Here is a 26,487-nt window from a genome sequence, read left to right on the forward strand (position 1 = left end):
TTTTTTGTGTTACTTTGCTAACAAAATATTATAGAATTAAATATGAGGTGTGTGATTACATTGGCTGCACATATGAAATAAAGAAAAGACTTAATTATTCAATGTGTAGTTAGCCTTTTTTTCACTACATTGTTTGTATTTACAGTTTGCAACCAATAATTCCAGCAAGAGAAGTGGCAGCAATTTATGGTTTGCTAGGAAATGAAATTCACATAAGAAAAACAATAATACTCCTTCAAGATGTTAAAAAATGAACTTTTTTCACTTGAATTACATAAAATACATATTTGACTTACACACAAAAAGAAAAAAGAAACCACTCATTATTTATCCAGGTTTTCTAGTGTATTAATGATTGTTATCCCAGCTGATCAGAATATTTGAATTTTTTCTATATTTAAATAATTAAATGTGAACAAAACTGGTTCATGCTTAATGCATGTAATTAAATTTCGTAGTACACAACATTAATAAGCTTATTAAATATTGATGTCCAATTTAGATTAAAATTATAAAATGCATTTTTTCACATCCAATAAAATTTATTTTATAGTACTTGAAATCTTGAGTACAAGTGGAATGAAAATTACTCACATATATGTTTTCATGATTTTCTTTTTAACTTTCTTATATATTTTCTTTCCAGATAGCTTTAATTGCATATATGGCACACTTAGGCAGTTTTGTACCTGCTCAGAAAGCTATCATACCTGTACTTGATGGTATCTTCTCGTGCATTTATGCTGCAGAATCAGTTTCTATAAATCTGTCATCATTTTTGATTACTCTTAATCAAGTATTGTGGTTGTTTTTCTCTTCTAATACAAAATTTTTTAATTATTATTATTAAATTTCCTAGTGAATGTATGAAGAATGAATTTATATGAAATTTAGCTTTGTTTTTTAATGATAGTATTCATAAAATTCTCTTGGTTTTTCATACCTTTTTTAAGAAAATAGTTGTAATAATAATGAATAATACGTTCTTGATTTAATCAAGTATAAGAAATTCCATCTAGAGCATTCATTCACATAGAATAAAAAAAAAAAAAATAAAACATAAAAAATGGTCAGGATTTTGAACCATGATTGCATCTGAATGAAGAGGCAAACATATTAATTTATCTATTGAACTTGTAGGTGAAATATGAATAAGAAATTGGTTATTCTTATTTTATTGAAGTCGATGGTCTGTTTACATTCTTAAACCTATGTTAAACATAAAAACTTGTAACTGTTTTGCGTTTTACAATTTTTTTATAAAGTATAATAAACAGGTACACAAATAAATAGATTTCAAGTTTAGAACAATTTTAAGCTAAACAGTTGCAGTAGGATTTTTAAGCATTCATATCCAAAAATTCAATATATGGAACAAAAAAATTCTAGATTTAAAATGAACTGTTCAAAGTAATAGTTTCAAAGGAAGGTTGGAGGGGGAGGGATTTGATGATTAATTCCATCCTAAATTAATGCAATGCAAAGAATTTTTCTCTCATTCAATAAAAGAAAAATGCATTTATATGTAAATTTAAACTAATAAATTTATATCAGTAAGTTCAAACATATTTGTTACATAAGTAAGTTTTACTTAGTTGTATAATAAATAAACTGTGTTATATATAGAAATTATATATTATATATAATAAACTGTGTTATTTTTTCAACTGAGTTGCTTGCACGTGAAGCTTGCAACAACTATTTCGTCAAATAATATGGCAGCAATTTCTGTTTTGCCAGGACTCAACAGTAGCGCCTTCTTCAAGTTATTTAAAAAGTAGGAATTATAAAACTTCATTCGTAACATAGAAATAGACAATTAATACTTATACTCTATGGAAGAATTTTAATATTAAAATTAAAAGTTATTAAATGTATATATAAAGTATGCTCTCCAGCAGTATAGGATAAATGGGTGTACTCCAACTGCGCGAATCAAAATTTCTTCCCCCCTTTGCCTACAGGGTTTTACTTTTCGAAGCCAATTGTAGCCAGAGGAAAATAAAAATAAAGAAATAGAATTACATATCACAATCACAACAAAAATCACAAGTAAAGAATATCTAACAAGCAGGCTATTACTTGAATAACAGTAATAAATGTGAGAGCTATCAAAGAAAATTAAAAGGTATTGGTAAACATACATATTAGCATTACAAACATCTTTCATTAATTGTAATATTAGAGGAAAAAGTATGAGAATAATATCATAAATCAAATAATTGTAAAGCATACCAATTATATTTTTCATAAATTACATTAATAATAGTCAAGATGTCTGAACTAGACTGGAAAATTTAATATAGTTCACTGGCGTGCAAAAGATTATTCCAAAGTGTGTTAAAGTGTGCTAAAAATATTTTTTGTTAATTAAAGTAATCATGTAAATAGTTGCAGAAATTAATAGTTAAATTAAAAAAAGCTTAGCATGAAATCTATTATGACAACTATTATAACAGCATTACTATGCGTTTGTAACACTGACGTATAAATTGTAAATAAATTTAAATTATTATGCTAAGAAGTTTTTTCTAAAATTTATCTAGAAGAAAAGAAGTGGATAAACAGTACTGCAAATTAATATAATCAATTAGGCCCCTCAATAAATAAAAACTAATTTTTTTAACCAAAAATTAAAAATTGGAATACAAAAGTTTGTGTAATATACTTGGAAATATCTGAACATATAATTAATTAGAAACATATAATTAAATTAATAACAAGCTAAATAACAGCAAAATTAAGCTTAATTTCATTCAATTTAAAACAAGCATTCGATCAGGAGCGCCGCATAACTGAAGTTTTATTGTAAGTTAATATAGTATCTGTAATTAATTTCAATACTGCTGAAAAAATTATAAATGAATTATTTTACAAATCACATGAACTCCTTGCATTATAAATTACAACAGTTAGAAATATTATTAACGTGATTTAACTACCATATTTGTTAACAAATAATTTCAAATAATTAATTTTACAAATAACTCAGCCTGAAACTAGGTTGGTAAATAAGTTGCATGCTGAAGATTAAGCTTTGCCCAAGGTGTTATAAACATCTTCTGTTAACTAGAGTTATGATGCAAGAATTTGTAAAAATTATCATTTAAATAGACATCATATATACAATACAAAATATATAAATTCTACGTGCATGAAAACTTGATTACAGTGCAACAATATGTGAAAAAGGAATGGATTAAAAGGGAACTGAAAATTCCAGGATATGAATATAAGGAAGTTTGAATTTTTATTTATTTATTTATTTATTTATTGATCAATTATGAAAATTCTGCAGACGCTCATAATTATCAATTTATTAATTAAATGTGTATTAGAAATTAAATGTATGCCAAAGTACATGAGGTAGAGTAACTGGTAAACAGAATAAATATTCAAACGTTTCTAGTATTAAAATATGGAATTTGTAAGAAAGTTAAATAACCTTTAAATAACTTTGTAAGGATTATGTTAATTTTATTAACCATTAAGTTAAAGTTCCTTTCCTGTCAAATTCTTAACTTCAACTTACTACTTCTGGCCAGAATGTAGTTTTGGAATCATTCTGAATACTTAATGAGGAGGAGCGGTATTTAAACCGCGAAGTATACTTGCTGAGTTAGAGAGAATCAGAGTTTCTGATTTGCGCGTGTCTGCCTTTTGGCTACTCTCTCTCTCTGAAAGCTGTTATTACGCTCGGCCGTACTCAAGCCCTTGATAAGCTTCGTAGTCAAATAAAGTTAAGGGGCCAACTCAATTAGAATCTTAATAGCTTCGGCTATGTCTCTTTAGTTAATCTTAGTTTTAGTTTAATTTTTAGTCTCTTAAGTTCAAGCCCAAGTGTCGGCTTTTATTGTCACTCCAAGATGGAGTTTTGTGAAATCTTATTGGAATAATAAAGGGTTAGTTACCCTTCCTTCTTGTTGTTTCTTGTCACACGAACTTAAGAGATTATTCGCTAACTAGTTCTTAAGATTTGTCACTTTCTACAGTAATTGAGAAATACACTAATGAGAATCATAACTTAAATGACTAAAAATGGAAAGCTTAATACGGGAATATAGTGCAATAATATTAGTGGGATTTTAGAACGACTTAAGAAGTTCAATTTTTAGATTTAATAAAGAGAATTTTTTTAATTAAATTAGAACTGTTTACCTAAAATGTTAAATTTGAAAGTTAAAACCATTCTGCTATCTAAGAAGATTTGTTAATATTTATCTGGACAAGAAACTTATTTAAGGTGCGCTACGAATCCAATATTTGATAGGTTGCTTATGAATCAGTTTTGTGTATGTCATTAATCTATCGATTTTATTATTCAAAACTGATATACAGTCAAAAGTCTTTAATCCGGACTCGTCAGGACTTCGGCCATTCCGGATTATCGATTTTTCCGGATTATAGATCATCAGTTTAAATCTGGTAAGATGGCATGCAGAAATTATAAAATTAAAAATATGAAACCGTAATTTATAAAATAATGAGCAATTATGATCTAAAGGGTATCAAAATTTACAAAAAAAGAAGCTTAATATTTATTTGTTTACTTTATTAAACATTTCTTTCAACGTGCGCATGCGTAAAGCATACATTACGCATAGCCGAAATTAGAAAATTGCGACCAGAAAACTATTTGATTTGTATTCGTGATATTTATAATGACGAGGAATTTGATTTAAATCATATGAAAGATGGAGTACATCGAGATGAAATACTACATTTAGTAAGGAATTATAAGCCGAATAAAATAAAAACATCTGCCCTGAAGATAACGATAGTGCTGACAGATCAACTTCCGGTTCATTGCGCGCTGCGACGTCCCCCCCCCCGCGCAGAGCAGCGTGAAATTGATAAACAGATTTCGGAACGGTTAGATAAACAAAGGATATGCCTTTATCCATTTTTTGTAGCAATTCCCCTTTTTGTTTGATGGACATCGAAACATACTTTCGTTTTCTAGATCCTTTGGGAGCTCCAGCATCGGAAATTCTATTTGACATAATGGAAAGTTCAAGCTTACTTTTATAAAATTGCTCTAACAGTCTGCAAAAAATAATAAGCCAGATCCAATTCGAAGATTAAGGAACAACGCAATCATCAACATTAACTGAAACAAATAATTAGATAATTTTAGCTTATACCGTCCGTTATACATTAAACGCGCACGCGAAAACATAGCTTTGAGGTTCGGATTATAGATCATTCCGGATTATGGGTGTCCGAATTAACGACTTTTGACTGTATATATAAATCTACAACTTGGAAAGTTTTGAATTCTTACACAGAATAAAAAAGATCTGGCTCATCATTCTTTTAACATCATTAAACTTTAAAATGAGTGTAAAAGAAATTCATTTTTACTTTAGCACACGCCAGACTTTAAATTAATATTTGTTTTGTATGCACAATTTTTACAATATTGATAAACGAAAATAAAGGTTTGCAGTCTCAATAAAATGTCACATTAATGGCGATAAATGACTTTTTGTAGCACCCAATCTTCTTGATAAAGAAAGAGGGGACGGGAAACGTCGCGCAGTTCGTGCATTAGATAAGAGGGGGACAGGGATCTTCGATCAAATTTCTCGCATTTCGTACCGTACCATAGTAATGTTTTAAATTATTATCTATTTATTTTTCTGAGCCCCGTTCCTTTTCACTTTGGAAGGGCTTTAGAAAATAAACGATCCTTATTCCTTAAAAAAAAAAAAAAAAAAAAAAAAAGTTTTGCGATACTGCGTTTGATCGACTTTTTATGGCATCTTGTATAGATTCTGAGCTTATTTCTTTTTCTGATCTTATGTTTGTTATGTTTTATTGCCTAATGTTTATTTTTTTCCCAGTTTTCATATGCTTTAAATACATCAACGAAGAATTCATTGGTAATTGTAGATGAATTTGGAAAGGATACAGATACTGTAAGTTTATTCTGTTGTCTCCACTATATTTAAATTAAGCACTTTTTATTGATTTTTATTAGTATCATAAGATGTATTGGTATTTATAAGATCTCCTATAAACTAATTCTATAGTGTATCAGGTTAGTTACTTCACATACTTTTCATATCTTTTGTGTCATTTTCATTAATCAAAATGCAGGGAAAAGTTTTCTTTAGGACATAATTTCATTAATAAAGTATATTTAATAATAAAAGAAAAATGATTTTATTTATTTATTTATACAAATGCCAGACAGTTGGCCACTAAGCCATTCGTCTTGATCTTGCTTCCCAATATTTAACACCAATAGAATTAAAAGATAATAGTGAAGTGCATCTGTCAATATGCTCTGCAATATGGACATTCAAATAATCGTGCCCAGTCAAAGACAAAATAACGCCACAAAAAAAAAAAAAAAAAAAAAAAATTATAAGTCGGCATTAATGTTTTTAAAATTTAGCATGCATATTCTGAACAACTTAAAGATTTATCTTAACATGTGAATACTCTAAAACAATTAACTATATTGGTACATAAAAGAATCCATCAGAAGTCATTTAATATGTTATGGTTAATTTTTCTATTAACTTTGATAAATTAAAATATTTATGAATTTCTCATATTATTATTCTGATGAATCACTTTCTTGTGCAATACTGTGGCTTCAGAGATAAATCATTCTGCTTTATACTAGATTAAATCTTAATTTGCGTGTATATTTAAATCATCATTCTCTTTGTGTAAAAACTTTGGATTTACCTTTGAAAGGATTATTAACTGAAACATCACGCAGCTGTCAGTGAGCTGAACCTCCAGAAAAGACTTAAGATAATAAGGGTAATTTTTTTTTTCTTTTGCCAATCAGTATTAGAGCAGTTTCATCAAATAATTTTTCCATTTTTTCAGGAAAATCGTGTTTTATAAGAATCATAATATCATCAGCATAAGCAATTAATTCCACATTTTGAGAAAACTTCTACTTCAGCAAGTTATTCACAATAATGTTCCAGAGCAGGGGAGCACTGCAGGAGCCCTGAGGGCACCCCTTATAAATATTCATTACTAAGTCTTTACTCTTATCCTTAAAACAATTAAAAACAATTTTTCTATTACTAAAATAACTTTTAAATAAATAAAACAAATTTCTAGGTATTTTTAAATCAATTAAACCATGCTACAAGGAAGATCAATCAACAGAATCAAAAGCAGCCGAAATGTCTAGAGAAATCAAAGCTACGTGTTGTTCACCCCTAAAACGTCATATCCAACAACCCGGTAAAGCGCATCCTCCGTATCTCTTCCAAACGTAAATCCATATTGAAACTCACTAAGTGGACAATTATTAACCATGAAGTGCAAAATTCTATTAGTTACCAATTTTTCTAGCACCTTACCCAAAATATTCAAAAGTGTAATGGGTCTTTGCTTTCCATTAGGCATAGGGATCAACATAATTCGGCCAATTTTCCAACAATCTGGAAAAAGAGTAAGCTTCAGACAGGCATTATATAGGTCAACAAAAAATATGGGTAATAGAAGAATAGTCTTTTAATCAAAACAGAATGTATGCAATCCAGACCTGCAGCAGCCATATTACTCAAACCCATTATAATACTCTTAACTTCATCATATGTGAATGGTGAGTCATTTTCACTACATTTCAAAACATCATCTTCTAAAATATGTATATCTTCCGATTCACCCAAATCAAGCACCTCTTACAGTATTAATACATAGTATTAATATCTTGCTCATCACCCATACTATCAGGTCTCTTCACCTTCAGCTGTAAATTTCGCTTTCCAAATGTCGTCTTATAAAAACTATCGTAATAAACAACGCTTCTTAAAAAATAATTCTCTCTACATACTCTCTTGGTCTTCCTAATCAAACATTTAGAAATAGCCAATTCTCTTTTGTACTTTATCTTAAGTAAAATTGTAGTATTATCATCTAATCCAATCACCTGTGAGCTTCTCCTATATGCATGGATACGTCTTTTAAACTTTTCCAATTCAAGCGTCCACAATGAGATTACATTTCGAGTCTTCCTCTGTATCAGCAGATCGCAATTTATTCTCGCCTGAAGCAACATTCCAAAATCGTTTACTACACCAATCAATTGTTCACTGTCATTTACAACACTAATTCTCTCACTAAGCCTCATCATATCGACTTTAATTTTCTTACACAGCCTGTTGACTCTTAGAATATTTCTCGATACCAAGGCCCCTCTTCCACATTGAAGACAAGAATCTGTCATTTCAAAGACTATATAGTGATGATCGCTCAGTGAATCATCAGTATTGATTTCAAGTTTGCATTTGTTACTATCCAGGTTGTTGGATCCTATAGCCAAATCTGTCCTGCCTTTTCCGACAGGAGAATTAAAGGTTGCAATAGAATTAAAGTCATTAAAAAAATTAAATTATTAGATACAATAAAATCAAACACCAACATTCCTCTTGCATCGATCAGTTTGCCCCCCCCAACTAAAATGCTTTGAATTAAAATCCCCCCATAATTAAAAACTTTTTATATACAGATAAAACCTCTTCCAATTTATGAAGATTCACAGCAATGTCCTCTGCAGGAGAGAAGTAGGCTGATATGAAACTCAATTCCTGGTCTCCCATTACTACAGTAATAGCTGTTATTTCATCCATTTCATAATCCACTATAAAATCAATTTCCTCTTTAAAACAAGAATTGTAGTTCGTCTTCCAATTTCATCTTCAACTCTCCAACCATTTTCAATAAATGCCAATTTTCCATTAACCCAATAGGGCTCCTGCAGTAAGATCAGATCAGGACTAACACCAATAACATTTTGGAGAACAGAGAGCTGGGCAGCAGGTAAGGCGCAGTGGTTTAGGTTGATACTTGAAATAATCATACAAAATTTATATAGTAAAATCATGTAAAAATAGAACAAATACACATAAATGAAAACACGGCTGTTAAAATCTAATTATATAAAATACTAGAACCAATGAGTACATACATGCTAAAATTCATAAAAATTAAATCATACTGATCATTCTTTAAAATTAAAGTCCATGTAACCTCTAATAAATTCAATTTCTCTCTTTGAAAAGGGGCAGTTCTTATCAAATGCACTGTGATCATGTTTCAATTCTATACCATACTTCTGTTTAGAAACACACAGTTTACACTTTTTCTACCTTTGTCTTTATTTTTACAAACAGTCGCAAGATGATTTCCAGCACATTCAGCCCAATGGACTTGATCTTTACAAAATCTCTTAGAGCGACCATATGCCAAGCATTGTGTACAGTGTCTTGGTCTCGAAACTAATTTCGCAGAGAAAGCACGCCATCCAATTGCCAGACGTTGCTCTTCCATTATTTCCCCTTGACAAATAGAATCAACAGAAAAAACACGATGGAGTGTCCCACCCAATCCTTTCGCAGGAATATAAACAAATGTCTAGCACATTCAGCATTACATATACAGTTACGTTTCAAGACATCTACAAGCTCTTCATTCTTAAAGATCTCCCCCACACCATAAACAATAATTTTCGGTTTAATAAATGTATGCCTCCTTGGTTTAATATACTTCCTCAAATTTTCTTTTTCTTTAATGGCACTTTCAAGCCTAACTATTTCATCTTTACTACCTAGTTTCAACAAAAAGTCTCCATTTTCTCTTCTAGTGGACCTTTTAATTCTAACCTTGATATCATCTGGCTTGATCATGCTGCTAAGTTCATCGAATACATCAACACCATCAGAGGTAGGCTTTATGTCATCATGACCGAAGAATCCATTCTTTTCGAGTTGGACATCTTATTTTCACTTAGACAATCCATTCGTTCCAATAGGAAGACCTTAAGATCAGAAATTTCATGTTTAATGCCGTTGATATCATTTTTGTTACCGCTTATAATATCAGCTTCTACCATAAGGACCATAAATACGGCGGGAGGGGTGAATGCTAATTTGTACTCTGTTTTAGAGCAAGCTGAAGAATTTTATCTAATCCCTCAATTAACTTATCTGGCAGTGTATTGGCAATTTTCTTTTAGTATCTTTAATCTTTTCCACAATCTTAAGTGATTCTCAAGCCAAAGTAACAATATCATTGGCTTCATTCATAGCTAAATCAAAACCATTATCTTCACCAGTGACTGTGCTCTCAGGTGTACACATCCTTCCAATATACTCCTACAATCAAAAGTATTATTACTTATATGTACTCAAGATCACACTCTCAAAATTTCAATGTAATAATTAAATATCTAAAGTTTCATATATATTTACAATTAAAATTTATAAAACCAATTTAAAATTCACTATATACAATTACATATTTTGCATTTAAAATCATATCAATTCAAAACATCTTTCATAGCAGCCAGTTTTTCATAAAAACAAACAAAATTACATCACCACATTTAACAAAAAGACACAATAGTGCTAATAATTATATTTTGATAATAAAATCTTATTAAAAACACTTCAAAATAATTTTCAAAGTTAAAATCAAAGTAAGCACAAAAATTGAATAACTTGTCCAACGGGCAGGAAACCATCACAATGATTTACTACAGTTAGGCACTTGATGAAGTTGATGAAGTTGAACTGCGGTGCTTAACCACCAGGGTGCCTGGGTGCATAGCCCTACCCCTCATCGAATAACATGATAAAAGTTTCGAATTATGTGAAATATAACTGAATGTGCTAAATAATTAAATAGTTAGGCACTCACAACGACTTCATATAACAGGTAGACGGCTCACCTACAGAAAATTCGTCTGCTAAGGTGTCTCCAACATATACCACGTGACTAATGCTCTTGGCGCTCTTGGGGAGTGATAGCTTAGGCTGTTCATCGCCAGTTTGGCCCGCTTTTGATATGGCAGGTAGTGCTTTTTATTTCTGTCTGCTAGCAGTCAGCAGACAACGGCCTTCGATATTTTACAATTATATATAGATATAACTTAACCCTTTTTTTCCTGAATATTTTATCTATATTTTTAATAATCACTTTAAATTATTTGCACCATTGTTTAAGATGTTTAGGTTAAATAATTTTAGGAAGAAAATCTAAAATAAATAATAAAAAATTGAGATGGAAACTTTAATTTTGAATAACGATAAAAAATTAATTGCACTACTGTTATAATATTTGAGAAGGTAAAAAAATCTCGTTTAATTTTAATGCATTGCATCCTAAAGAGAAAAAGAAAATCACATTGTATTATATGTATTTATGCCATTGATTGTCTTTCTTTTCTTGAGATTATATTACTGGAACAAAATAATGCACTCTCTTTTCTTGAGATTATATTACTGGGACAAAATAATGCAATCTTAATTACTGATTTCCACACTCATGTGTATGTCATGGCGGGGATCATACATCTTATTAACTATAACAAATATTTTATATTGAATATGTATCAAACGGTAACAAACTTCAACTCAGTATTTATTATTAGGATCAAAACGATATTACAGTTAAAAATTCTCTCACTCTCCTTTTGTTTTTTAAATACTATTTAAAATATGGTAAGTTTTTCACATCACATTTTTTCAATTACAATAAATTTCTAACAGCATCGTAGATGAGACAGAATTATAATCCAGATTATTTTTATTTTAATTGATTTTATTGAAAATAATGATAAAGCATTGAGCTTTATAAAAGTAATCTGATTTTTAAAATAATGCTGTTTAACTGTTTATGTTCAATGTTGCATGAATCAAGATCTTCAGCTTTTTTTTTTTTAACAAAGTAAACATATCGCACAGTCTTTTCTCAATAATTTAATGCTAATAATAGCATTTTTCTTTTTTTATCGCAGGCAGTAATTGTTTATGAAATCAAAACGCATACGACTTGGAGAAAAAAGGTTAACGCCAATTGGCGCAGCTTTCTATTTCAACGGAATACACGGAAAAAACATATAAAATTCAATTATTTGTAAAGGGTGATTCCAGTAAATAGTGTCACAGTAGTTAATACATTTTGAGGAAGCACTTCCGCAGAGAACCCGGTAAATGTAAACATCGCCAACTTTGGCGATAATAGTTCAAACCTGGTACCTCAGAGTATTTATCCTATTCGCTTGTTCGAAGTTTGCAACTATTCCTCTTGCGTTCAAATTTTGTTGAAATATCACTGTCGTTCTTTGCATTTGCAGATTTATATTATTCTTCTCTTATTTATTATTATTTTTTCTGAATTTTTTAATAATGAATAGATAGAAATATTTTCGTAAATAGATGCTGGTTCTCGGTTCGGGATGAAAGGAAGAAAATACGGCGGGAGGGGTGAATGCTAATTTGTAACACGGCTGTTTACGTTGTGTTCTTAATTATTAACAGCTCTAAGAACCATGAGGTTTCCAACCTCTAAAATAATTTGTTTTCGTAGGCCGCAAAAATGTGCATGTGCATTTTAAATAAGTAATGTTTTATTTTTATTATTGTCAATCTAAAAATATGAGAATAAATCAATTTTTACGGCGTAAAATTTTAACAAGATAATATATTGTTAATGCTTTTCTAACAATAACCTTTCAGAGGATGGCATATGTGACATAAATAGATGATTAAATTGAAACAAAAAGTATTACTGATTATATAAGATGACAGAATAGTTTGATGCCTCGCCATAGTCATCAAAATTAGCAAACCACTGCTGGTGTAAGGAATATATTGTTTTCTGAGTTAACTGTAATTTAAGACAAATTTTTTTTGTATATCACGTTTAACCAGTTAATTTCAGTATATTAATACTAATTTATGTTTTTTAAATGAATTTTTATTTCCGTTATAAATGCTTCTGTGCTAACTTTAATTTAATACAAATTTATTTTCGTATATCACGTTTAACCAGTTAGTTTTACATCTATATGCTTATTATCTGTGAATTTTTACTACCATATGCTTAATATATTGTTTTGTCTGCTAACTTGAATTTACATGCACTAAAAATCACGTTTACGGCTCGGCTGATCATCGATGAACCGCGAGCTTGGCGAGTAAAAATGCAACGGCGCCAACGGGTTCTCTGCGGATGAAAACCCCATTTTGATGCTAATAATACATGCTGAAAATGTCACATACGGCGGCAATTTTCTTATACAATATGACTGAAACTTTCCAACCAATTCAACAGAGATAGTAAAATGACAAAAATACTGAAAATAAAATAATAAATCATGCAGTTTTAACTTACCTATGAAAGGTTACAAGTCCTCCTTTCACGAAACTTTCTTTACATCCGTAGGCGCTGCAGCGAATAACCATTTTTACTTAAATTTTATGTGACCAAGCAGAGCAGCAGTCTTTCGTGCCATAGAAAGCAATGTAAAGTATTTCCGCACTTTCGGAATTCGCGCAGCAGTCACGTGACACTAATGTTGGAACCGGTTGAAGGTTGCAATACGCTCTCTACCAGTATACTATCTCGTTGGGCACTCATTGGTTCAAATGTAAACAGTAATCCGTCTGGTTAGGCTTAAGTGCCTGCAGTAATAAAAATAGTCCTAATACATTAGATATAGCGTGAAAATACACAATAAGGATTAAATTCAAAACCGGGTAAAGAATTAACATAAATAATTATACTTTAGAGCATAAATACAGTGAATAAATTGTAAATCACAAGCACACCGGTCTCCAAACGTCAACAAATCGCGTCCATGTAGCCTTCTCTCACTTGAAGATTTAAGATGATTACCAATCCTTAAATTTGGCGTGCAAAATCACACTAATCACTGAAATAAGTATACGAACGAAGAAAAAACACAAATCAATCACACTTTTCCACTTTCACAAACCAATCACCGCAAAAATAAGCAAAATAATGCAGCTGACCGAAACGCACACATAATGAGAGTGTGAAAATATGTGATGATAAAAATTATACATGAAAATATTAGCATGAGATTTATTTCTTCTTTATGGCTTAAATACATTTTCTATCAATGTTCACTATAATTAACTCTAACATTTCAAAAGTGGTCTGTTTAACCGCATACTGAAAGCCCATTTTCAATTCAGCTGTTTGATTTTTTATGTAGAATTTTTCTTTTAATGCCCAGGGAGGGAAAAATACTGATGCTTTTTCAATTTCTGTAAACTGAATTCTGTAGTATAATGTGGATGCAGCTCACTGGCTCAGAACTGAAGTTTGGCATCACTTGTATAATATAGTACAAAGTCCGTAATCCGGACGTCCATTATCCGGAATGAGCTATAATCCGGACCTCAAAGCCACAAACTTACGCAGTAAAGCGTTTATCCATGCACGCTTTCGATAGTGAAGAAAGTAACAGAGAACGTTATTGAAAACGAAAAAATTTTGGTTGATAAGTTAGTCGGTATTCGCGACGCAGCAATTACAGGACTTGATTAGTGGAACTTTGTAACTGAACAAGGAATTATGTCTGTTTATAGAATTAAAGAGAAAGTATTAGCACAAAAAATGAAGCAACTTAAACAACTTACATTGAAAAAAAGGTTTTCTAAAGTAAACAAATAAATATTAAGCTTTTTTTTTTTTTTGGTAAATTTTGATGCTTTTTAGATCATAATTGATCTTTATTTCATAAATTAGGGTTTCATATATTTAATTGTATAATTTCTGCATGCCATCTTACTAGATTTAAATATCTTACCAGATTTAAATTGATGATCTGTAATCCGGAATCGCCGAAGGTCCCGACGAGTCCGGATTACGGACTTTGTACTGAATGCTAAATAATTTGATATCATATTGGGCAGTCTTGAAAAGAAGTGAACTAACCAAGTGATAAATAAGTGAAAATATTTTTGTTACAAAGAATAAAAGACAGTGCCTGTTCTAGTAGTCAACATTTTCAGCTTCTTCAGATTGCTTCACAAGATTCAGGATGGTGTTTTGAATTTAAGGTATCCAACCTCGTTCGGGTAAAATTTTTTTAAAAAAATGGTTTTTATTTTAACATATTATATATATAAACAAATTAATTTGAAGATAAGCATATTAATGAATGAAAACAGCTTAAAACGTGATGCTAAATAATTTTAATTTTGCCTTTACGGCAACAAATACGGTGAACAATGTATATATAAATATGCAGTTTTTTTAATATGTATTTATGCTTACACTTGTTTTGTATGCAATGAAGCAAAATTATTAAGAAATATTCATATATTCTTGAGATATGTCAAAATGTATAGTATTTACTGTATATTTTCCTATTATTGCATCCAAAATCTAAAAATAAAAAGTTGTTTACAATTCAACTTCTAATTAATACTTCTAAAGTTTACTATTCAACTTCTAATTAATATTTCTAAAATATTCCACTTCAGAGCATGCATCAGATTATATGAAACATGTATAGAAAGTATCATTTAATTTTATCGATACAATTTTGAGTTATAGCTGTTACATTGGCAATATTTTCAGAAAACATATTTTTCAGAAAACAAGTTTAAAGTTTTCATAAAACAATTTCTTAGTGAAAGAAGCATCCCTTATTATTAAAATTGCCCTGCTTTGTAACTGAAACCTTGTTTTTTCTTCACACACTTTGCAATTTTTCTTTCGAACAAAGCGTAATTTTTTCTTTGGGTTTTTGTAAAACTTGTGGAATGCCGCCAAGAGTCATGATTTTGCACTTTATCCAAGTTTTCCAATTCCCTGCTCAGTGTAAAATTCAGGATGCATACCAAACCTTGAAATGCTTCAAGCAAACCTATAAATCCATCATTAAATAACACAACACTTACATTTGCTCCAAATGTTAATGTTTGCAAGTTTATGAATGTTTCTTTCGGAACAATTTGCAATAAAATGCCATTTAAACATTCCTTGATATTTTAAGTTTTTCCATGTATGCACTTTTTAACAATTCTTGTTTATCTAGTCAACTCCATATATGTAGGTTTAATCAAAATATATGTTGATATGCCAGAGGTTTTTGCCTGATTTTTTCCTGATTTCTGCAATCGCACATTCATAGTTGCACCAACTCGTTGATTGAGGAGGGCATTGGCTTCGAAGAAGAGCTACAATGGAACAAGCAGCTAGTACAACTTGCTGCATCTCAATTAAGTTTCCACATTACTTCTAATTGCAATCCCTAATTCTGCAGTTTATCAATAAAAGAATCAGTCAGTTTACCTTTTCCTTTCAATTCAGGAGGGGAGTTTTTTAATTTTCATAGTCCTTTTTACCAACCCTTTTCTGTACATGTCCAATGCATTCCAGTTTCTTGACCGAATCTTTACCATATAGATTTTTTACAATTAAAAACCCCTTAGAATCCCCATCCTCATAATACGCTGAGTACTTCAGCTTTCATAATGTAATAGATCATTCAAAAAGCGGATAAGCACCAACTGCATCCATACCCGAAGCTGCTTCTTTATAATTTGCAGAACAATTATTTTACGCTTTAAATATGTCGTGCTGAAGATTGCATTCCATTCTGTTTATTTTGTTGCAAATGACGCAAAAATGTGACATAGATTTCAAATCAAGCACTTTGTCAACGCTAATCGACAAAGCAGCAACACATCCACTCGACGTCGAATATCCTCTGCGCCAAACTAAATACGAAATTAAAGAAAAAAACTATCGCCAGATTCTTAAGATGTATTACAAAATATCTAAACTTAGTACGAAGGTTTATAATTTACAAAATCTCGATGGTAGATAAGGTTTCTAAACAGGTATATCTATTTAAACGCTCACTTCCGACCCAGAATATTGGAACTTCCGGTTTATTGCGTTACAGAAAAATGCTTATAACTTCAGTTCTAATTAACCTATCAACAAGCAAAAACTTGTATTTGATAGCTAAAGATGTATTTTTGAAGATAATATAATAAAATAAAAATCGAAATTTTCACCGAAAATCGTCTTTTATACGAGGTCGGATACCTTAAGACAACTAAGAACCACCTAAATCTCCTTTGACTGCAGTTTTAGATACAAACTTACAAACTTTTACAAAGACTGTCTGGTCTATTAGTCAGCATTTTCAGCTTCTTCAGGTTGCTTCACAAGATTCAGAATGTTGTTTGAATTTTAGCCAACTGAGAACCATGTACCCTTTTAAATGTCCTTTGAGTAGAGTTTAAATACATTATTTTTGAAGGGAGGCTATGATAATTCTTGTTATTTTCGTTTTTCTTGTGGCAATAATTTTTCATGTTAGGTTTTAAAGTATTAAAGGAATTTAAATGTTACATTTTGACATTAGGAATGTCTTAGCAGAGTCTTTAGCCAATACATTATAGTCTCTTGAGCCAGTATATTAGATTCCCTTATCATTTAGCTAATAACAGCCGGTTTTAAGGGTATTGTGATTCATTGGGGCATAAGATGCTCATAATTATAATTGTATTAATGAACAGAGTAATTTATAAGCAATAGATGTCCTTCTTAATAACCCGAACCTCTTTTTTTTATTTTTCAATAATGGCGTTACTAAACTGATAACACTTTGCTGGATTATTTTTTTTAATGTTAAAAAAACGCCATGTGGCGCTGTGGCTCGTTCTTTCAATGTATCATGCGTGGCGCTCACAGGAAGGAGGGAATTTACGGAGGAGTATGTCACCAACTACTGACCATGGACCTTATAAGAGATAGACTAACCCAGTGGGCGGGGCATGCGTCACTGACATGTCCGCAAGAAAGAGTAGGGACGATCTGGTTTATTTTAACAGTGAAACCTATGGCCTTTGTATCACATAACTGTTTTTAATTATTAAATGTGACACGTTGTATAGTGATGAGATTATGAAAGTCACAGTTTTTTCAAATAGAATTTAATATATCTCATTAAAGCAGTTTTTACTGCATTTCGCACATTGTTTTCACGTGTAATTCTTGTACAAGCATCTTTACTTTGGTAAAACGGTAAAAACTGCAAGCGCAAAATTTATGAACTTAATCTTGCGTAAAAATAAATAAGACTGGTAGTACGTGATGCTTTGAAATAAATAAGGGAAAATTAAGCAAGACTTGATAATTTTTTTAAAAAATTTAATGAACATTTTCAGGCAGTGATTTTCAAAACTATAATAACATTAAAAAACGATTATTCATTTGATTAGATCATAATTAAATTATTAACATTAAAGTGGGTTATTTATTTTAGTAATTGATAAAATTCGCAGTTTAAAACTTTCTGAATATAATAAAGGAAAAAAAAAAAAAAGATAAAATAAAATCTAGCTCATCTAATAAATCTAAGCACTCAGATTTTATATTACGCCCAAAAGGAACTTTTTTTAATGTTTTCTGTGTTACCTATATTTATTGAATATCATGTTCTTCGCCCGTAAACCACATACATTTGAAAACCGCATATCTTTAGAATTTCCGCACTGGAGATAAAAATGTTATTTTCCGTACAGTGTTACGATTGCTCGCTTTTAACTCGTTGAGTTTGTTAATCAAAAATTCGTTAAAGTTTTACAAAATATGAAATAGATTAAAATAAATTTGAAATTCGGCCGACCAGATGCCCATGCTCGGGTGGAGAATTACATTATTCAAAATTTGATGGTTCTAGATTCCCTCGTTTTTATCACAGTGCGAGGAACATACATGTATTCATGCAGATTCTTCATTATTTAATTTCTTTAAATATAATACAGGGCGATAATATTTGGTAACAACAATTTGCAAGGAGACACTGACATTTATAGTGAAACGGCGCAAAATGTCGCTCCGAGCTAATAAATTAAATTAACAGTAAATAAAAATCTTATGCAGAACTAAAAATTAAATTTAAAAAATAATCGCTGTAAAATACAAGCAAAATTTATTATTACGATTAAATATAATTTTAAAATTAGAATTAAATGTATAAAAATTAAGATGTCAGAAGTGTTTATCACTATGATGTATTATGAAATATAATTGAAATAAAATTCTTTTATAGAAATTGTGCTATAATACTCATCTATAATTTTAAAAAAAGCAGCACAATTTAGAATTTTAAACAAAACTTTCAAAAATTCGTTTTGAAATATTTTAGTATTTTTTACTTATTTACACCAATAAAAAGCATAAAAATTGCAAGAGAATATTGCTTGTTTGAAATTTTCTCTTAGTTCAGATTTAAAATATTATTTTCTAAAAGTAGTTACAAATTTCCTTACACCATAGGAAAAGCTAAAAAAATATCCAGCCCTGAAAGCATGCAATAGCTTTATAATTATTTGGAACGTTAATTATGCTTGATAAATATGCTAAATTTTTAAAAATCAATCTCAATTTCAAAAATCAAAATATGTACAAATTGTAATTTGTGAAATGAGGTGCTACAACCAGCTTTTACTTTACAATTATACACGCTGCAATAACCAACGACTGTTAAATTTCTGCAAGTCGTCCCTACTCCTCCGGATGTGATCAAGGTGACAGCCAGGAACGCCTCAGACGAGGGAGAAAACCCATTTGGGTTAGTCTATTTCTTATAAGGTCCATGCTACCAATGCGTTGCATCCTCTTCCTGACGTCATCACACATTATCACCTCGTATTATCTTTCTATTGCTACGTCAGACACATGTTTCATCCCGTTTGTGATGTGATCCGGTTTCATGTCCGCACTTATCGATTGATGCAGAACTCTCCACTGCTCTGATGTCATACTAAATCCGCATCCTGATTGCAGCATGTAGATACGTGTTAGGATTTCTAGAACATTTTGTTTACTTCAGGAAAGACCGCTAGAGTGCAGGAGTCTTACCCATAGTACATTCTGATTGGTACTCGTGGATCCTGACAAAGTTATTAACCATTATTTTTAATTGATTATACTATTTGACTTAATTTAGTAGTATTTAATGAAAAAGTTCATGTATTTACATGTAAATTTCATGTAATTGTCCATCTATGGCATGCAAAACGTGGACAATAACACAAAGCCGTGCTTTTATCTCTTGAATCCTATTATTTGATCGTATCTATCCTCTTTGTTCATCTGACTTTGTGCAGCGGAAACCAGCATGAGGCTGATGGATCGAACATAGGCAATTCTGTTCCAACTTGCTCAGACCTTTGTACATCCTCGATAATGAATGAATTCATAACTTTAAATTTATTTTGTTTCTATTTTAGGTTAAGATATTTTAAATTTCTCATTTCTTTATCTTATAAACATAATTTACGTAATTTTCTTTTCTTCTCGCCGTTAAATTAAAATGTACTAATTTTCACACCATATTTTTTTATATACAAACATAAGATTTTCTTTTTTCCCACATTTTTAAGTTTTACATTCTCTTACCCTATGTTTAACTTGCAAAAGTAATAGATTTTATAAAAGTAATACGTTTTCACAATTTTAATATTTTTTCTCCTTTTTTCTTACAAAAGGTTTTTTTTCCCCTTCAGTTTAATCTTTCCTTTCTGTGTTTTATATTTTTCACTTTATTTGTTTTACAAAAGCTGTACTTATTTTCATACGATTTTTTCTTTCTTTTTTACGAACTCGGTCTTTTTTCCTATATTTTACTTCAAGAAGTAATTTTTAATTTTTCTTTTATATAAAAGTATTTTTTTAATTCCTTGAAGAATTTTCTTCTCTCATTTCTTTTTTCTTTCTTTTATTTTCCTCTGAAGGTTTTTCTTAATGTTTTAAATACTTATTGATGTAATGGGCCCACCAGCGGCCGAGCGATAAAGTCGCTGAACACTGGTAGTTTGGTCCGAGGTTCGAATCCCGCGAACGGCCTGGCTGCATGGGTGTTTTCGTGGTTTTCCCCACGTGTAACATGTATACAAGCCAGTTTCCCTTAGAAAGTCCTCCACGAAGGCATCCTTCCCCTTAGGCAGATAGCCCTCGAGGCTTTGCCGTAATTAAATAACCTAACCTATTGATGTCACACCTTCATTTCTTGAAGCGTAAAGTTACATATATATTTCTCTCTCTATGAAATTTAAGCTGGAACTTACACGCATATAATTTCCCTCTACAGGCTTTCATGGATAATATTTTCTGTAAATTTAAACCAATAAGTACGATGTTGCTTCCATATAGCTTACTTAGCATATTATATTTCTTATTATTTTTTGCGCTACTAATACTTAAGATATACAAAACTTTCTCTTCTAATGTATTACACCATACTACTAACACTTAACAGGTGATACTCCGAACTTTCTCTTCTAATGTATTATACTAACTTTTTGAAACATTATACAAAACGTTGCGGATTCTCTTTTAAACATCTCATTTTTGTTCAAAGGATTCATGAAACGTGTCAAACAAATGTAAATTTTAAACTTTCTATTTTCCATTTAGACATTTTGCCTTACATTTAACCTTTATCAGGTTTTTAAAACATATCCCTGTTAATATTCCGATTCTTTTTTTTCCTAAAAATAAATGCATACCTATACGGATTTTTTAAAGATCTATTGCGAATTAAACCTTCTAATTCGGAAATAATAAATTTTCACAACATATAATATACTTGAACTAATATATGGACATCTCTAGCCAGTTTAGTTCAAATATATACGAAACAATATGAAATTTCTTATTATTGTCTACCCCAGTTTAATACGTACCAACAGCATTTTATTTCATATTATTTTGCATTATAGACATTTACATGAATATATTCAGAACACTCTTTTTTATTGAGTAGGAGGTTTCAGATATGTTACTCACACAGATTGAATCTTTGAAATATTTTACAAAAATATCTTGGATTTTCTTGTACACATTGTATTTAAATACAATCTTTTTACAAAATCAAAATTGTTATATATCAAAATTTAAATACAAAATCAAAATAGTTAAATTTTGATTTCTATGATGTGAAAACTTCACCCGGATTCTTAGTGTGATCCCACCATTTACCGCAGACCTTCATAAACACTGCTATATTTGAACTTAACACAGCCATAATTTTTAAACTGCTACAGAATTTTTAACTACAGAGAAAAATATCCACATTGTAATGTAATATTTTAAATTCACTACAGAGCCATATTTGTATAAAAAATCTAAAAAGAAAGGATGTCTAGAATACACATGGAATTATTGTTCAGTCACGAAAGTGAAACTTTGTCATCTTTTTGCCAACTTAGAATATAAAAATTTCTCAGCTCGGAATATTTCTTTCAAACAGTATGATCATTATTTTTACAAGTCTAGAAGCTTTTTAACATATTCCTTCTAACTTAAGATATGTATTTCAAATTGACAAACACTGAACTCTTACAGCTTTTAGAGAAGTATTTTTAAGTTATGAGATATATATAGCAAATAAAATCCTGTGCAACAGGAAATATTGACATGAATTCCAAATAATAATCCAACTTAACTTTAATATATTCAATTTAGCTGAAGATACGCATTTCAAACTGACATTACTTTACTTAGATTTCTTACAGATCTTTGAGTACATCTAATAATTAATTTTTCATCAAAAATATTTTGCATAAATACCATACAAGACATATAATATTGACATGAACTCCATATCATGGGTCCAACATCGATAACTTAAATGAACTTTTAATACATTTCAGTATGAATTAATTTTAAAAAGAAAAATTCAAATGCAAGTATTCAAACAGAAATGCTTCAAAAATTTACATATTAAGCAAACATTCAAGAGAATACCTATATATCTAGAGATATTATTTACACTAGTTGGTAATGTGTTTTATTAGAACAGCCTCAGACCTATAGGAGAGGTGTGCAATATCCATGAAAAAACTTCCTACCGAGCCAAAGAGCAATAGTGAAATATAACATATAAGAAGGGGGGGAAATGTCTGAGTATGGAAAACATGAACAAGAAATGAATGTTTTTTCTGAAAATGTCCCGAATGGGATAAGTCAGGGGTAAGAACAGACCGTGAAATCTGTGGACTATTTGAACTTGACTGCGGATAAGTTGCACCTTTAAATGGCGCTTGTGTTCCCAACTGGAAATGGAATCTTCCAGCATGACAACGCCCCATGTCACAAGGCTCGCGTTGTGTTGGAGTGGCTCAAGGAGGATAAGGAAGAATTCCAATTAATGTCCTGTCCCCCTAACTCACCAGATCTTAATCTGATAGAACACATTTAGGATGTCATGGATTGGCAGCTCGGAGCTCAAACACCACCATGTCGAAATATCTCGACTTTGTGTGACCACTGCTTAGATATTTGATACAACCTATCTCCACTTAGCTAACAAGAACTTATGGCATCCAAGGCGAGATGCAGCTTTTTTGCAGGCCAGAGGCCGTGCAGTGTTATTGAGTAGATAGATGGTCATAATGCTTTGGCTCTTCAGTGTATATGATAAATTGGTTTTCTCATTTTAGTGCATTAATTATCATATCCATTTTGAATGAAAATGTATTACGTAATATTTGTTTAATTGTATTTTTTTTATCAATTGTTTATTAAAATGTTTAGTTTTTAAAGTGTGCATTTTCTTGTCTCCTTTATAAATTTCATTACTGTAAATTACTTTAGCATTATTTCTTGAATTCGTATAATTTCATAATTTATTTTTAAACTTCCTTATTGCATTTGTGTAATAGAAAGTAAATTATTATATTTCTTCTTATACAGGATAGTAGTTTAGCTCTTCTCACAGCCAGTGTGAAATTCTGGAATGAAAAAGGCCTTGAATCCCCTCATGTCTTTCTAGCTACCCATTTTCTTTCCTTGAGTACAGCATTTTGTCATTGCCCAGGAATAAAATTCCAGGTTAAATGAAATTTTATTTTATGCTTTTATATTTGTATATATTCATAGAATATACTGAAACTAAAAATTTGTGTGCATTTATTGTAACTGATTCTGCCATTAATTCCCAAAGATTACATCAAAATCATAGATGATCTTTTAAAATCATAGCCAAAAATATCATATCATCTGGCCACGATCTTCATATAGTGTATGAATTACTGTATATGGATTATCAAATGTACCTTCTTTACCTGGAAGAGTTGTAGGCATTTTCAGAGAGTATTTATTTTATTTCAGAGATTTAGTATTTATTTTATTTCAGAGATTTAGTATTTAGTATTAAAGAGTATTTATTTGTTTACCAGAGAAAGAATCAGTGTAATAATTGTGAATAAAATCCAATTGACAGAAGGGTGTTCAAGCAAAAAAACCTTGCATGATTACAAATGATTATAGAACACAAAATGCCAATTAAAAGTTCTGTTGAAGTTGCATGCATGTCAAAAAGAATCATGCAGTTCTAATGATAAAAGATCATTTGTAGTAGATTAAATTTAGTTTTTCTACAAAAAATAGTTTTGTATTCTGTAGGAACAGCAGAACTTCAGGTTCTATATTCACAAGTGGTGTTTTTTCTTTTTTTCTTCCTTTTATGAAGTAAAGGAAGAATTGTAATCGCGAAAAATTTCAGATATCATATTTCAACAAAAATATCCATTTTTACTGCTTTTGAATCCATTTGAACGATGTTTTTGTTTCTTATCTGTACGTACAGACAGAATAAACGACTCTTTTTTTCCAAACAGATTGTAAAATGGATTTAGAAAGTATTTTTTCGAAGATATTTAAAAGGGAACATTTTAGAGTCATACTAAATATAATTTTATTGCATTTGCGAATCACTTTTTTGTGGATTTTTCTTTCTTTTCAAACATCTGGGAGTAGAGGCATAGCATCATCATATCCAAAAAGAGATTTATATATATGTGTATATTCATATATATACACACATATATAAATTATATTGCTGGCCACCCAAATTGCAACACCAAAAAAGACAAGAGATATCACAACAAAATTTATTTAGTAGATAACATATTGACCAAATATCAAATGATTAAATTTATAGACTTCTGTGTAGTGTGGTTACTTCCAGAATCAGTAGCCAGAGTAGCCGCCATTGTTGGAGATCACCGCTGCCACACGCCTCGACATTGATTCAAAGAGACTTTGGATGTGTTCTTGGGGTACAGCAGACCAAGCAGCTTCCACAGGACAGGACAGGAACAAGTACAGGGGGCACCATGCCATCGCCATTGACAAAAATGGTATAGCCCCCATGCACTACCTCTCTAGCGTACCGCCCCTTCCACAGGGGACCTGATTACGGTATACATAGGACATAGTACTAACAACAAATAAGACACAGCACAGCATACTGTTACAACATACTTCGACACATAGGACATAGCATTAACATATTGTTACAGATTATTTACAATGCAAGAAGATATGTTCATTATAGAGCTTGTTGATTTTGGCACCGCCCCTTCCACAGGGGACCTAATTACAGTAAAATAGGACATAGCACTAACAACGTATAGGACATAGCGCATAACGCAACATACTGTTACAACATACTTCAACACATAGGACATAGCATTATCATACTATTACAGATTATTTACAATGCAAGAAGTTATGTTCTTTATAGAGCTTGTTGGTTTTGGCATAGCATATGCATTATGATACCTAGGGTGTTATATTTGAATTATGTATTGAATGTTGTACTGCAGTAATTGGGTAGGTAGTGTTCCATTTGGTCCAAGTTCAATGTACAGAGTTTAGCGCTCCAAGGGTGCACTACTTTAACATGTACTTTGATGAATTATTGCATTTGATGCACTGGTCAGCTGTTTCAGTACACATGTGAACTTGGTACGTTCTACCTGGTGTAGATTCTGTTACCTGTTTAAGGTGGTGTTTGACGAGTTGTAGGCACCCCTGTGACGATACACTTCTCCTCTTGTGGAGTATGTGAACACTTTACCAGTGACACAATGGCATAGTACCAGTGGATGCAGGCATAGGTACAATATAAATTGTTGGCTCGCATTATAGCTAGTCCTTTTGGAGGACAGTTATTATGAGATATAGTCTTTGAGATCACGTTGCCGTTAGGTGGTTTGTACTTGTTTCTCATTCTGGGGAGCACAGCTCGAGTCTGTATTGGTGTAGTGTGTCTATTAACTTTCGAAGGTTCTCATACACATTTCTCCGCTTGATTAGTAACCTTAGGAATTCTATTCCGGGGTTCGTGGGATGGCACATATGATAAGTTGTAGTCAGGTGACATTGTAGGATGTAGTGATCAGGGTCGCCCATCTCCCCACATACACACACATTTGTTGAAGAGAGATTTCTTTCGCAGAAGTATGTGGGGAATGGACAATGACCGGAGATAAATTGTGTGAGGAAATAGTTGGAGATTATGCGTTCTTCATTAACCTTGGGTAGCAGACTGTGTGTCCGACGTCCAGTATGTCCATTCGTCCATTCCATTTGCCAAGCCGTTTCAGCTTTAGTTTGATTGCTGATTGGGGCCATGGGACGCAGATAAGGTCGCCTCGCTGTTCTATCGCAGCTTGTTTTGCAAGGGTGTCTGCCCTCGCAGTTGCTGTGACCCCTTGTCCATGTGATGATAAAAGTTTTATTGCTGGATGAGATGATATTTTGAATTTCATGTGCTATTGGAGAGCTGGTAGTTGGAGATTTTATTGCATATATTGATGGTTGGCTGTCCGTAATAATATGAATTACGTTGGTACGTGCTTGGAGATAGCTTATGCT

The 26,487-nt window shown here is 31.2% G+C and overlaps 1 protein-coding gene and 1 long non-coding RNA gene across 17 annotated transcripts in view; one reads left to right on the forward strand and one right to left on the reverse strand.

Annotated features, from left to right (window-relative positions):
- Positions 1-26,487, forward strand: part of LOC118194955 (mutS protein homolog 5-like) — a 317,359-nt gene that overhangs the window by 199,729 nt on the left and 91,143 nt on the right. For 13 of the 16 annotated variants that reach the window (XR_015043107.1, XR_015043108.1, XR_015043110.1 and 10 more), the window contains 3 exons: positions 647-796; positions 5,847-5,921; positions 23,518-23,655. The exons of 1 other annotated variant lie outside the window; for it this stretch is intronic. Coding sequence is in view for 11 of the 15 variants with exons in the window: in XM_085824216.1 (XP_085680342.1) it covers positions 647-796; positions 5,847-5,921; positions 23,518-23,655 (363 nt within the window). In the remaining 4 variants the exon portion in view is untranslated. The remainder of the gene's footprint in view (positions 1-646; positions 797-5,846; positions 5,922-23,517; positions 23,656-26,487) is intronic. 2 more of the 16 variants (XM_085824200.1, XM_085824209.1) reach the window with 2 other exon arrangements.
- Positions 6,093-26,487, reverse strand: part of LOC146999426 (uncharacterized) — a 52,876-nt gene continuing 32,481 nt past the window's right edge. Inside the window, exons 2-3 of the long non-coding RNA XR_015043121.1 lie at positions 13,156-13,445; positions 6,093-10,133 (exon numbers count right to left, since the gene is read on the reverse strand). This is a non-coding gene — a long non-coding RNA (uncharacterized LOC146999426). The remainder of the gene's footprint in view (positions 10,134-13,155; positions 13,446-26,487) is intronic.

The sequence above is a fragment of the Stegodyphus dumicola genome, chromosome 1, assembly GCF_044657685.1.
Source record: "Stegodyphus dumicola isolate Sdum_Otavi_A_Nest chromosome 1, ASM4465768v1".
Lineage (NCBI taxonomy): Eukaryota > Metazoa > Arthropoda > Arachnida > Araneae > Eresidae > Stegodyphus > Stegodyphus dumicola.